This window comes from Panthera pardus, unplaced genomic scaffold (genome assembly GCF_024362965.1).
Source record: "Panthera pardus isolate Hobbes unplaced genomic scaffold, ASM2436296v1 HiC_scaffold_22, whole genome shotgun sequence".
In the NCBI taxonomy this organism is placed as follows: Eukaryota; Metazoa; Chordata; class Mammalia; order Carnivora; family Felidae; genus Panthera; species Panthera pardus.
In genome coordinates this window covers 44,235,894-44,250,479 of record NW_026526788.1, presented here as the reverse complement: position 1 = coordinate 44,250,479, position 14,586 = coordinate 44,235,894, and the positions used below count along the sequence as shown (strand labels likewise).

Sequence of the window (14,586 nt, the reverse complement as noted above, 5' to 3'; positions counted from 1 at the left end):
TATTCCCCAAAGGATGTCACCATCTCAGGAGAACATATTCCAATTATACTGGAAAACAAGACAATTGTGATTATAGTAGTATTCATCTTCTCAATTCTCAGGATGAAAACCTATCCAAAGCAAGAACAGGTTAGTCCAGAAAGCACTCCTCTCTCCCATGGGAAAACCCAGTCAACTACTACTGACAGTTTCAAGTCACTTTCCTTTCAAGACACAATCTAACATGAAAGGAAGCCAATGGGGGGCAGGCAATTAAATATTTATTGAGCACCTACTATTGCTACACACTCTTTCATGAGGTAGGGATATACAAGAGGAGACAAAGATCCCTTCCCTCATAGGGAAGATACGTATGTAACAAACACAAAAAAACATGAGATATGTTAGATGAGATAAATGCCCTGAAGAAAAATAAAGTAGAAATAGCATTTGGGAGTGGGGTGTTACAATTTAAAATAGGTTGGGGCACCTGGGTGGCTCAGTTGGTCAAGTGTCTGACTCTTGATTTTGGCTTAGGTCATGATCTCATGGTTTGGGAGTCTGAGCCCCGCCTTGGGCTCTGTGCCAAGGGCATGGAGCCTGCTTGGGATTCTCTGTCAAAAATAAACAAACATTAAAAAATAAATAAACAAAACAGGCTGGTCCATGGGAGATTGATTGAAAAGTTCCTTTTCCATACTGGGCAGAACAGAAATGTTTGGGGAGTGTCAGGGAGGTAAGGGCAGGGCCTGGCCCTCATTTTGTAGGGCACTGTAATACAATCACCACAACGTGCAAGTGTATGATTTATAATTTTTATTATAAATTCTGATTCCCCATCCTAAAACAAGGAAACATTTCCTGTAACCAGTGTGGAAATTTCTGACTTCAAGCTCTCTGAAGTGAATTTTGAAAGTTGTGATACATTGTACTACACATTATCAGAAAAAGATTACACAGTTCTACTTAGCAATTCCAGTTCTGACAGTTCTCACGTCCGGGCTGCAACAGAGACCCAACAATGGCACAACAGATTCTTCTATTAGTTTTCCTGGCAGGATTTTCTTTCTTCCACTGAAGCAAAGGATGAGTCCACCTGAGTGGATGGAGCTCAAGGTAGTGGAGATTCTACCCTCCTCCAGGCAGCACGCAGGAGGGCAGCCTGTAGCATCAAAGGGTACAAGTGTGGTTCAGATCTATGATTTTAGTCTCTGCCATAAATATAATTTAATGGGGGAGAAAAATCAGACATCAGACACCGAGGCATTCTAGCAAACAAAAAAGCCCTTATTTGCTACCTAATATGTGCGTGAAGCAGATTTGAATGAAGTGAAGTGAACTAATCTGGGGGGGGGGGGTGCAGGGAGAGAGGGTGGGGGATGGGGATAGGCAGGTGGCAGAGTATAAGTTGAGGGAACTAAGAAAACCAAAGGAAAACCACCACCAACATCCAAAAAGCTGCTTTCCCACGTGTTATCCAGACTGGAGTCCACATTGCTCACTCTGGTGTGGGACTCAGGGCCACGGCACTGGAATGGAGTGGGGCTTTCAGGGTATTCACTTGCCTCACTGGAATCAGGGAGGTAAAAGGTAAAGGGAGTGGTGTGGCCTGAAGGCCCAGAGACTGAACTGCCTCCAGAAGGGGCCCTGGCGTAGGCAGTCTTTAGTGTGAGGCACAGGAGAGCAGAGAGCCGCAGCACAGCTCTCTTCAGTATTAATACACTAAGCTTCCACAGACTAAACACACACACACACACACACACACACACACTTTCCTACTCTTCAAATCACGTACCATTTTCTACCAGATTCAACAATGTCTATAATAATGGATATCCAATGTTCAAGAAAAAGTTTGATTTCTTTATTAGTTACCATACGTTGAGCAAATGCCAACCTCTCAATTTTCTCACCTGTAAAACAGGGATAACAGGCAGGGATGCAAATGAAGAGGCTGGCATCGTACCTGATGTATAATAGGTTCTTAATGTTTTCTCTTCCTCCTTTCCCCCACCTTAACAAAAAAGATTAGACTTCTGTTAAAGGCTATAGATGTACTTCAAAAATCAGGGCTTGTTGACCTTTAACGTATGGGCCAGTTACCTGGTGAATCATGTTAAAAATGCAAATTCTGATTCAGTGGAGTTGGGGACAGGGATTCCACATTTCCACTAAGCTTCCAGGGTATGCCATGCTGCTGACTAGGGATCACTCTTTGAGCAGCAAGAATTTAACTCTACTAAGCTCCAATAACACAACTACTGCACAAGAAGCCCCTAAATGGGCTCCACGGATTATCTCTTTCTATAAAAAATTAACTCTTCTATTTAAGCTTCATGTGGAGTCACTGACCCAGCCAACTAACCAGGCTAGGTCATAAAAAATGCATCCTTTGGTCCAGGAGGGTTCACAGCACTCTTCCACAGGAAGATCTTGCAATGGTCTCATCTCTGCACCACTTTCGGCTTTTTGATCTTAGCCTTTGCCTCTGATGATAATGACCCCTTAATTAGCACCCAGTACTCTGTCATCTAAATAATTATAGTAAGTGCAGCTTGCACCTCTGCTTACAATCTCTGAAGAAACTGATAAAATAAGATCCTATGCTGATTTTTTTAAGAAGACAAAAGTGGGGGGCGCCTGGAGGCTCAGTTGGTTAAGTGTCTGACTTTGGCTCTTGCTGTTCATGGGTTCAAGTGCCACATAGGGCTTCTGTGCTGACAGCTCAGAGACTGGAGCTTGCTTCAGATTCTGTCTCCCTCTTTCTCTCAAAAATAAACAAGCAAAAAAAAAAAAAAAAGACAAAACTGAGATGCCTAGGTGGCTCAGCCGGTTAAATGTCCACCTCTTGGTTTCCGCTCAGGTCATCATCTCAAGGTTGTTGAGTTCCAACCCCCCTAGTCAGGCTCTGAACAGATAGGTCAGAGCCTGCTTGGGATACTCTCTCTGTCCCTCTACCCCTCCCCCACTCACGCTTGCTGGCTCTCTCAAAAATAAATCCTTCAAAAAAATAAAAAAAATGAAAAGACAAAACTGACCCAAATACAAGCCATGCGCATACTGCCCACAGTGGAATGCACAGACCTGTTATAACTTCCAGTCACATAAGCTATCAAAAGTTGACTTATCAAGAAAAAGTACTGTTACAATATTTGGGAAACTTTAAATGTCAGAATATACATTTTGTAAACAGTAGGGCAAAAGTAAAACAGTTCAGCCATGCTAAAATCCACCTTAAATTTCTAGTGCGAAGGGCTGCAGGATATCTTAACTATTTTTTCTTGACTCAGAGTTTCCTGAATATACTTGGAGGAACCCGGTTAACTTCTGGGTGCATTCAAGGCAAATCATCCATTTGCGGAAGAAGGGGAGGGCTTTTCACGAGAAGCAATTAGTTTCCTAATTTCCCAGGTGTATCTCCATTAACCACCCACCAAACAGCTGGGCCGTCCAAGCCAGATGAATCATGCACCTCTCAGCACGAAACGATTGTGCTACTTTTTAGAACGCTGTTTTCCCACGGCAGCCTTAAAAAAAAAAAGATCCCCCCATCCAAATTTCCAACTTTGATAATCAATACATTGACCCGAAAAAAACAAAACCAAAACCCAAAGACCACAAAGGAGCGTAGTGTAAAATTAACTCTTTTCTCCCATCAATCTCCCACCTCCCTGTCCTCCCCAGAGGCAATCACTGGTTCAATTCTCGAAATTTTTCATTTATGGAAAATTTCAGAAACGTTAGTGAGACTGGAATAATCAGCCCTTGTGTACGCATTACACAACAATGGAAAAACACCCCACTGGTTTTATTCTCCCTCGGTCGGTATTTGTAGGAGTTATTTTCAAGTAAATCCCAGAGTCATAATCCTTTTACCCGTCAAAACTTCAGACTTTTTTAAAAAATTCTTACATAACCACGTTAGCGTTATTACACACAACAAAGTTAACGATAATACTATCCAGTATTCTTGGGGTCTCTCTTAACGCGTGCAGGGCAGACCGGAGAACTATGAAAGTATGAGCGGAGGGGTCGCGGGAGCATTCAAGCGCCGGAGCCGACATCCCTCGCGGCGTTAGGTGCCCAGTGCCCCGGGCTTCCCAGTTCCCGCAGTCGTTACCTGCGTCGGGCCAGCACTCGCCAGGCCTAGCACTCGCCAGGGTAGAGGGCGGTTCCCAGCCGCGAAATCCGCGCCTCCGCGCTCCCAGGCCGCGGCCCCAGCAGGCCTGGCGCAGCTGCACAACCCACCGTCCCTAGACACGGGCGAGTCCCTGGAGGGGAAACGATTGACACAGCTGCCTGCACTGCGCCCCCGGCCCTCCCTGGCGGCACCTGCGTCTCCCGGCGTGGTCAGGAGCTGCAACGGGCTCCCGAGCCCGGGCGGGCAAAGCCCGCCACAACCGCTCCTCCCGCCGCCGGCTCCCGCGCCTAGCCGCGAGTATAGCGCCCTCGCGGACCCGGACTACAACTCCCGTCGGGCGCTGCGGCCGGGCCAATGGCGGGCGCCGGAGCATGCGGGAAGCAGCGCCTGCGCGGCGGTTTGAGTAAGCGACCGCGCGATTGGCTGCGGGGTCGGACGGCCGCGCGGGGCCTGTGGGAAGCGGAGTGACGGAGCGAGCGGCTGTTGGAGGAAGGAGGTGGGGGCCGGGAGCGCAAATGGCGTTGAGATGGTTCAGGGCCCTGTTCAAACTCCAGCGCTGACCATTCACCGGCGGAAGCGGCGGCGCAGGAGGCGGCGGCGGCCTAGCGGGGGCACGTAGCGGGCTCCGGTACCTGCTCTGGCGGCGGCGGCCAGAGAGGCCTAGGCCCGGGCCCGGCCGGCGGCGCTCAAGGCGGGGAGGGAAGTTGCGGTGCCGCCGCTCCCCCCCCTCCCTCCACCGGGTTTCCTATTTACCCAGAGCGGAGTCGCGGGTTCTGACGGTGGCGGAGCCCCTTGCCTCTCTTCGCGCACAAGCCGGCCCTGTTCTCTCGCGCGGGGCTCCCGCGCCCGTCCGTGGGCCGTTGGGAGCAGGAGAGGCGGAGGCGGCCCGAGGCCAAAGCACCCGCCAGGCGCCGAGGGTAAGTGAGGTCTCGGGCGGCTGCCTAGGCCCGGAGGGAGCCAGGGAGGGTGGGGGAGGCAGGGGTCTGGAAGTCTCGCTATTTCACCCACACAGCCTCTGAGGAAGTTGGGCAGGGGAACGACCTGGAGAACTCTCTTTTCCCTCTTTTATTTTTCCTTTTTCTGAGTTCCTTTCGGGCGGCCACTGATTTGCCTCCCTCCCCAAGCGCGGTCAAGTGCGTTGGTTTCAGCCCTGAATCCTTTGCCGTCTTTCCTCCGCCCCTGGCCGCCACTAAGGCCTTACACTGCCCTGGGGATTCAGTGGCAGAGGCTTCCGGGGCGTCGGAAGCTACATCCCGTTCCTGGCGGTGGGGGTGGGGAGGAGAAAAGTTGCGTGAGCTTCCAGAGGGAGGGGACCGCGTCTCCTGCTCCCCCCCCCCCCCCCCGGTGCACCGACCGCCCCCAGGTGAGAATCTCTAGGTGGTTAGCTTCATCCTTTCCGGCTTTCACTCCTTGGTGGAAGCCCCTAAACCCCTGGGGGTCCTAAAGAAGCTACACTTGGTTGAGGGTTAAGTGTGAGGACTTTTTAATCCCAGCGCACGTTCCTGAAAATTCGACCTGGTTTTGGGCAGAGAGGCAAGGGCCCAACGACTGTAAAGACTTAGTTGTGAATCATTCTTTCCTTTTTAGTTAGGAAAGTCTTTGGAGTTTGAAGCCTGACTGAGCAAGATAGCTTGTGTACTTGAGATATACTTAAAGTATGTCAACTGTGTCCGCACTCTTACACTAATTTGTACGTACTTTACACTCTAGGCATTAATAATGTTATCGCGATAGTATGTCTAGTGACTTTACAGACAGACATGGAAAACTATAAAATAAATCAAAAGTAGGGGATATTACATAATGAATTCCCATGTATTTGCCGCTCAGATACAACAGTTCTTAATTCTTAACCGAGTGTTTTTCATCTACACACTTTCCATTCCACATCCTTTAAAGCTAGAGAATTGCTGACATTATTTCATCAGTATTTTAGTACATAATTGTAAAAGACGTGGACACTTAAAAAACAAGCATGATTTTCTTATCGCTTAAAATAGTTAACTCTTTCATATCAAGTGTTCATCTGCAGACTTTCAACTTGCAACAGTGAATGCTTTGTGGTTCCAAGACCATTTTACTGCAAGACCACTAGTTTTTCTCCTGCGGGCCCAAAGGAGCTCAAGTCTAAATTTTTGGTGTGTCATTTAGTCAGCATTTTTAGGTGGTTACCTTGTGAGTGTATACAAAATGTTTCAGCTTTGTTGGTGTACATGTAAATTCAGGTCTGTAGATGAGGGCTTTAAATTCTTGAAGGAATGAAATGACTTTTTTCTTTTGTTCTTGCAGCTGCCAAATATACTTAGTTTTGTTTAGACTGGACCTAACAGGAAAGCCAAAGATTCTTTAGTGTCAATCTACAGTAGATCTCAGGAAAAAGTTTTGTGACATTTTAAAAGGTCTTCACACTATTTTTTCTTAATGCAGATCTGTATGATGACTAAGTTATTACTTTGTCAAATTAGAATTGGTTTCTAGCCAAACACGAGAGAGGAAAATTATCATTGAATATACATAAAACTAAGTTTATAGTGACATAAGTTGCAAGAGTTTAAGTTAGTAAAGGAAAAATATGTTTAAAGTATAGACCAAAACGTATTCAAGAGTAGAAGTCAAATATTATTCTACTTGTCATATTTTAAATTTCAAATTATGAAGCTTTTTTTCCCCCAAATCTAGACAGTGATCTGTTTTGGGTATATTTAATAAATTGACATTTAAACTTTAGGAGGTCAAAGTGTAGGAAATGATAAGAATTGATAGTGTTTAAGAAGTACTGTTACTTTAAAAAGTGTTTTATTCTTTTGATTTACTATTTTGAATTTTTTTTGTTATAGTATTTGTTATTATTATGTAGATACAACAGATGAGCCCACTTATCCTTTATAAAGCAAAGAGGAAAATTTACAGGTTTCTGATGCTTCATTTAATAATTAGCAGACTGGTGTAATATGCTGGAATTCACCAGCTTCAGAAAACGTAACTCTGCAGTTGAAGACAAAGAAGATAGAATACGTTTTTTTGTGATTAGGGAGATGACCGACTAGAGAATATTTTTCAAGCCACAGTTTAAACTACATTAGACCAAGGATCAGGATCTTTAAGATTGTATTAAAGGCTGCAGGTTCTAATACATAAGAAAGTAGCACCATTTTCCCGACTTTTTCCCCCTCCTATGAATAAATGCTTTGACATTTCAAGACCTAATTGAGTCAATTACTTGATAATTCTGAGATACTGAAAAAAATTAACATTTTGTGCATAAGATTTTATAGGAGTAATGACCCTATTCAGATTATTTTCTTAAGGTAAAAGTGATATTTATGAGAATAGTACATAGATTCATTTGAAACTTAAAAAAAATGGATATTCCACTCTTAAGTTGGTTTTGTGGATAAGTTGATTAATCCTTATGCTTGCTTACTTTGTAAGTGTATGACTATGTACTCATTATAAAAAAAAAAAATTAGATATGGAAGTATGTAGAATAAAAAAATGAGCCCCTCTCTTTATACACCTTCCCTGTATGTATTCAACCATTTTTAAAGTTTGTATCTTGACTGTTGAAAAGCCCCCATGGGGGAGAATCCCTGGGTTATTTTTATATTCAGTGTTAACGCTGGTTAAGTGTTTGGTGATTGTATATTTTCTTTTGTTTTTTCCCCCCCACAGAGAATATGAAACAGGTGTCAAAATGACATCCAGATTTGGGAAAACCTACAGTAGGAAAGGAGGAAATGGCAGTTCAAAATTTGATGAAGTCTTTTCCAACAAACGGACCACCCTTAGCACAAAATGGGGAGAGACAACATTTATGGCTAAATTAGGGCAGAAGAGGCCCAATTTCAAACCAGATATCCAAGAAATTCCGAAGAAACCTAAGGTGGAAGAAGAAAATACTGGAGATCCTTTTGGATTTGATAGTGATGATGAGTCTCTACCAGTTTCTTCAAAGAATTTAGCCCAGGGTAAGGGTTCCTCTCATTCAGAATCTAGTGAAGCTGCTCAGCTGGAAGATGTCACTTCTGTACTTGAAGCTAATAGCAAAATTAGTCATGCAGTTGGTGAAGACAGCGTTGGGTCTGATAAATGCTTACATTTGGAAGAAACTTTGGTTGGGAAAGAAAAGAGCACAAACCGAATCTTAGAAGATGATGCAAGCAAAAGTAGCTGTGCTAAATTAATGACTTCAGGTAAGTTTTTAATTCCTTCCTTCCTTTCTTTCTCTCTCTCTTTTTTTTTTTTTTTTTTTTTGGTTAAGTGATCTCTATACCCAACTTGACTCATGGGGCTTGAACTCATGACCCTGAGATCAAGAGTTGGATGCTCTTCTGACAGAGCCAGCCAGGCACCCCTTGAATTTCTTTATTCTGAGCCAGGAGACCTTTGTGTATGCCATTTATTATTAAATGCTTTAAATTCTAAAATATCCTGCTGCTTGGGTTTTCTTCCTGCATTTGTGATTAATGGGGGCTTTAGATAATTTGTAGAAGAGACTTAAAAACATTAAAGAAACCAATTGGGGGTTGAAATTTTACTTAAGCAGCTTGGATATTAATGTTTCCAGACTGTTACTTGTGGTGCATTTTGGGAACAGTTTTTCCTTCCTCCCCAACTCCATTTCTAGTAAGAAACATGTCTTTTTGTTGTGTTAGGATGACACAGTATCTTACATTAGTGGGGAAGATTTGTATTGTTACTGATAATGAAAATGAGATGAGCATTTACAATGAGGATTAGGTTTAGGAGTGTTAGACTTTTTTTCAAAACTAGTTTAGAAAGATTAAGGAGGTATTGTGGAAACATTGAGGAATTGAACTTCATTGCAATTTGAGATTTGTGGAGTCTGGTGCCAGTAGCAACTTGTATTAATATATTTTAATCCACAAAACCAGTTGTATTTTTAAAGTGTTAATTTGTAAATCTGGCATCTAGGCTTCATTCGAAAAATAACATATTCTATCCGTTTTACCTCTACTCCCTTCGTAAAGGATTTGAGACTTCGGGTAAACGGTAAAAGTGCAATTAACTGAAACACTAAAGAACTAAGCTTGGAGGTAGCAGGAGAGACAGTGTGCTTGCTTTATTAGCAATAGGACAAGGATGGCACTGTAGTTGAAAACAGACCTTAGTTTCCGACTTCTTGGCAAAGTTTGGTGATACGAAAGGTTATATAGATCTCATATTTTGAAAGGAAGTAAAGACAAAACTTTCCTAGTACTGAATTCTCAAGAGGAGTTTGTCCTCGAGGCTTAATATAAGTGCCTCAAACAATATAATAAAAGACTTTGCCTTGCATAGTTTTACTAAAAATGCTGGACATTTTTCACTCTTTCTCACCCTTGGATGAGAGGATGAGCGAGCCAGCTGTTATTGTCATTCCCTTGATCCTCTTGGTTAATTCTGATTTGGCTGTCCTTATGCTTTGCCCACATTTCTCTTGACACATTGTTCAAAACTTAAGGTTAGGTTAATCTTTCACTAAAAAAAAAACCAGCTTAGGGGCTCCTGGGTGGCTCAGTCGGTTAAGCGTCTGACTTCAGCTCAGGTCATGATCTCTCAGTTTGTGAGTTCAAGCCCCACCTCAGGCTCTGCTGACAGCTTGGATCCTGTGGCCTGATTCAGATTCTGTGTCTCCCTCTGTCTCTGCCCCTCCCTTGCTTGCACTCACTCTCTCTGTCAAAAATAAATAAACATTAAAAAAAATAAAAAACAGCTTAAAAACTTTCCCAATTCAGCTTCTAAGCATGTATTATAAGTCACAGGACTGTTGAACCAAAATAAACTAACTCAGTTCTCCTTACTGTACAGATGAGGCTCAAAGAGGTCAAGTGACTGTCCAAGGTTGGCTAGTGGCAGATTTGGAATAATATTCATTTATTGATTTTCAACATATTGAGCACATACTACATTACCTCCACTGTGATAGGCTGTGAGAGTGCTGTTCCACTTGCGTTATCCAGTATTCTTACTGCTCTCTTGTCCTCTGATAGTTAATCCACAATGGGGGCAGATAGGCTGGAGGAAGGAACGTGAGGCTGAGGAAGTGGCGAAACTGGTCAAGAAGGCAGACACAGCTTCCCCAAGTGCTAACTTTTGGAGAACTGGGCATCACTAGCAGGCAAAGTGTTTAGGTAGAGGGACAATAGAAATTAAATCTACATAGATAGAAGTTGCTTATATTGCATATACATCTGTGTATGTCCAAACTGCCATTTGAAGTTGTTTGGTGGGAATTGGAAACAGTTTTCTGTAGAAATGAGATATTAGCTTCCCAGTCTGATAAAGCTAAATTGTAGTTCTAATGCTGACACTGTGGACTTAAGAATCCAAACTCCATGTGATGGTTTTATGAGTAGAAAATGGGTACTAAAATACAGATAGATGTTCAAGAACATCTTATCCCTCTTCCTCCTTCACAGGTCATCCTTAGTGTAAAGGGAATGGGGTAGCACTATGAACATTTTTTTCTCCTTTCCCTTGGCCACCTAGAGCTACAGCAACCCTAGCAGCCCCCTGTAGGATAAGAAGGGAACTTTGAAGGAGTGCTTTTAGTTCTCATGGTAGTTGTAGTTCTGAGGTCTTAAAAACCATTTATAGGTTTGTGTAAGTTAGTTATAGTTTTGGAAATATTTTTACATGGTATGACCTTGCTTTTCATTCCCCCTCCCCTCTAACATTTGGGCGTTTCCCTGTATCTAGACTCTTGCATTACTGTCTGTCATATTGTTATTGCCTTTACTCTCATGCAGAAAGAAGCCTTCTGGTTGTAATTGAAGTTTAGAAACCCAAACTTAAATTTGTGAAAAAAAAATTGTGTTTAATGTTTATTTATTTGTTGGGGTGTGGGGACAGAGAGAGAGAGAATCCCAAGCACATTCCACGCTGTGAGCACAGAGCCCAATGAGCACAGAGCCCAACGCGGGCCTCCATCACACAAGTCGTGAGATTGTGACCTGAGCCAAAAGGATACTTAAGCGACTTGAGCCACCCAGGCACCCTACTAAACTTAAATTTTTGATAAAGGGGGTCTTTTTGGATTAAAGATTCTTCGAGAATGACAATGTTTTGGACTTAAGATGAAACTGCTTGTACATGTAATGTCTCAGAAAACCCTTGCAGGTCGTTTTTACACACTTTATTCAAGAAAGAACCTTTGAGAAATTTTATTGTAGTTTGTTCGTAGTGTAGTAGCTAAGTTCCATTGTATCCTTCCTGTGGGAAGTGCCTGCTCCTTCAGATCATTTTCACTGTGAAATTATTTCGGTGAAAAGGGCTTATCCAAGCTCAAATTTACTGTAAAAATTTCTCCTGGCATCAAGTTTTAAAGTGCATCTCTTTCTCTACAGGGGAATATGTGGTTAATTTTTAGCTACTTTTAAAATTATAGGTAAAATATTTTATACCAGGTATTACTTTTAAAAACTGTGGCTCATTTGAAGAGGAAACACAGAATAAGGTTATGATAAAATGTATTATAGTTGCCATTTTCCAGATAGATTTTTTTTTTTAATTTTTTTAACGTTTATTTATTTTTGAGACAGAGAGAGACAGAGCATGAACAGGGGAGGGTCAGAGAGAGGGAGACACAGAATCTGAAACAGGCTCCAGTCTCTGAGCTGTCAGCACAGAGCCCGACGCGGGGCTCGAACTCACGGACCGCGAGATCATGACCTGAGCTGAAGTCGACCGCTTAACCGACTGAGCCACCCAGGCACCCCCCAGATAGATTTTTGATAGGTATGAGAACCAGAATCTAGATTATAAACTGTGAATGAGAACTGCAGAGAAGGATTGAGTTGCTAAAATGTCCTAACTCTTGGGGCGCCTGGGTGGCTCAGTCAGTTGGTTAAGCGTCTGACTTTGGCCCAGGTCATGATCTCACAGTTAGTGAGTTTGAGCCCCGCATCAGGCTCTGTGCTGACAGCTTGGAGCCTGGAGCCTGCTTTGGATTCTGTGTCACCCTCTCTCTGTTCCTCCCTGCTGACACTCTGTCTCTCCCCACCCCCCCCGCAAAAATAGAGATTAAAAACAATTTTTTCAATGTCCTAACTCTTGATTTAAAAAATAAAAAACTTATATCAGCTTCAATAGTTGTCAATATATGGCAAACCTTATTTTATCTACTCTACACACTACTCTTTCCACTTCCTATCCTCTAATCCCTGGATTATTTTAATGCAGATTCAGGACTTCTTATTTTATGTGCAAATACTTCAGTTGTAATTGCTTTTAAGTTGAGTTCTCAAACAGCTTTGCCACTTAAAAATGACTGTTAGCAGTACCTAAAGTTTTGTCCTTTTAAAAGATCTTGGAATATTCTGTAAAGTGTGGTATCCAGGGCTGTGTGCATTAAGGATGAAAGGTTTCTCTTGCCTTTTATATGAGGCTACTTCCATTTTCCATCTTTGTGCTTTCTGCTACAGGTTTTTAATCTGGACTCTAGAATAAAGTATGCAAAGACTTATATTTCCACTTGGCACACTTTCCTTGCCAGCCAGCTGGGATTCAGTCTACACATCTTGCCAAATATTGAGATAACTACTGCATAGGCTCTTAATTTGCATGACTGGTTTTGTAGCCAATGCATTTTTTCCATTTGCTTAAAGCTGTACTGAGTGTTTGTGTGTTAGGGATATTATTGTCAGGAATTTAAGAACTTTGATTTGGAACTGAAGATGATTATTATTTTTTGAATGTTTATTTTTGAGGGGGGGGGAGAGAGAGAGAGAGAGAGAACGAGCGGGGGAGGGGCAGGGAGAGGGAGACACAGAATCCGAAGCAGTCTCCAGGCTCTGAGCTGTCAGAGCCTGTCACAAGGCTCGAACTCACAAACCGCGAGATCATGGCCTAGCCTAAGTCAGACCCTTAACTGACTGAGCCACCCCTGAAGATGATTTTAGGAAAGGGAAATAAATTGTTCTATTCCTGAAAACTTAAAGTAGCCCAGGAACTTGTGAGGTGAGATGAGATTTTCATCTGCGCATTGGATAAAGTACAGATGATTGAGGGTGTTTTTTTTTTTTTTAATTTTTAATGTCTATTTATTTTTGAGAGAGAGATCGAGTGAGCGAGCAGGGAAGGGGCAGCGAGAGAGGGAGACACAGAATCTGAAGCAGGCTGCAGACTCTGAGCTGTCAGCACAAAGCCCGACACGGGGCTAAACTCACTAACAGATCATGACCTGAGCCAAAGTCAGACACTGAACCGACTGAGCCACTCAGGTACCACTAATGAGAATTAGTAAAGAATTCTGAAAGTGTAGCATCACCAAGAGCTCCTAACCCTTATTTAGGTATTGGACATATTTGTTGTTTAATGTTTATTTATTTCTGAGGCAGAGAAAGACAGAGCATGAGCGGGGGAGGGTCAGAGAGAGAGGGAGACACAGAATCTGAAGCAGGCTCCAGGCTCTGAGCTGGCAGCACAGAGCCTGACGCGGGGCTCGAACTCACAGACCGCGAGATCGTGACCTGAGCCGAAGTCGGACGCTTGACCGACTGAGCCACCCAGGCGCCCCTGTTGTTTAGAATGTATATGTCACACCTAAAATTCTTTTAAGGGAAGTAATGAGACCAATTATTTATTTAGTTCCTACTTTTGTGTTGAGCTCTTATATCTTATATATCAATTGATTCTTAATCAAAACTATGTAAGTCAGGCTTTGTTTCCATTTTATGGAGGGTAAATCACAGTTCAGTGAATAACTTAGATTACTAATAGAAGATTCGAGAAACAAAGTGTTCTCTTCTGTATTCTGATGTGAATGAACTTAATTTTATCATATTTAGAGGCTTACATTTAAAATAACAGTGTCACCTGTTGGTGGGAATGCAAACTGGTGCAGCCACTCTGGAAAACAGTGTGGAAGTTCCTCAAAAAATTAAAAATAGACCTACCCTATGACCCAGCAGTAGCACTGCTAGGAATTTACCCAAGGGATACAGGAGTACTGATGCATAGGGGCACTTGTACCCCAATGTTTATAGCAGCACTCTCAGCAATAACCAAATTGTGGAAAGAGCCTAAATGTCTATCAACTGATGAATGGATAAAAAAATTGTGGTTTATATACACAATGGAATACTACGTGGCAATGAGAAAGAATGAAATATGGCCTTTTGTAGCAACGTGGATGGAACTGGAGAGTGTGATGCTAAGTGAAATAAGCCATACAGAGAAAGACACATACCATATGCTTTCACTCTTATGTGGATCCTGAGAAACTTAACAGAAACCCATGGGGGAAGGGAAGGGAAAAAAAAAAAACACAACAAAGGTTAGAGTGGGAGAGAGCCAAAGCATAAGAGACTCTTAAAAACTGAGAACAAACTGAGGGCTGATAGGGGGTGGGAGGGTGGGGAGGGTAGGTGATGGGTATTGAAGAGGACATCTTTTGGGATGAGCACTGGGTGTTGTATGGAAACCAATTTGACAATAAATTTTGTATATTAAAAAAATAGTGT

At 42.8% G+C, this 14,586-nt stretch overlaps 1 protein-coding gene and 1 long non-coding RNA gene across 3 annotated transcripts in view; one reads left to right on the top strand and one right to left on the bottom strand.

Moving 5' to 3' along the window:
- Positions 1–780: 780 nt before the first annotated feature.
- LOC109264251 (uncharacterized) lies at positions 781–4,501 on the bottom strand. The gene is made up of 2 exons (XR_008424852.1): positions 4,100–4,501; positions 781–1,141 (listed from the first exon to the last, which is right to left on the bottom strand). It is a non-coding gene; the product is annotated as an uncharacterized LOC109264251 (long non-coding RNA).
- A 111-nt stretch (positions 4,502–4,612) lies between these two features.
- The window catches only part of WAPL (WAPL cohesin release factor), a 93,220-nt gene continuing 83,246 nt past the window's right edge, over positions 4,613–14,586 (top strand). Inside the window, exons 1-2 of one of the 2 annotated variants that reach the window (XM_019444811.2) lie at positions 4,613–5,037; positions 7,793–8,313. In XM_019444811.2, coding sequence (XP_019300356.1) covers positions 7,815–8,313 — 499 coding nt within the window. In that variant the 5' untranslated portion in view covers positions 4,613–5,037; positions 7,793–7,814. The remainder of the gene's footprint in view (positions 5,038–7,792; positions 8,314–14,586) is intronic. The other variant, XM_019444810.2, reaches the window with a different exon arrangement.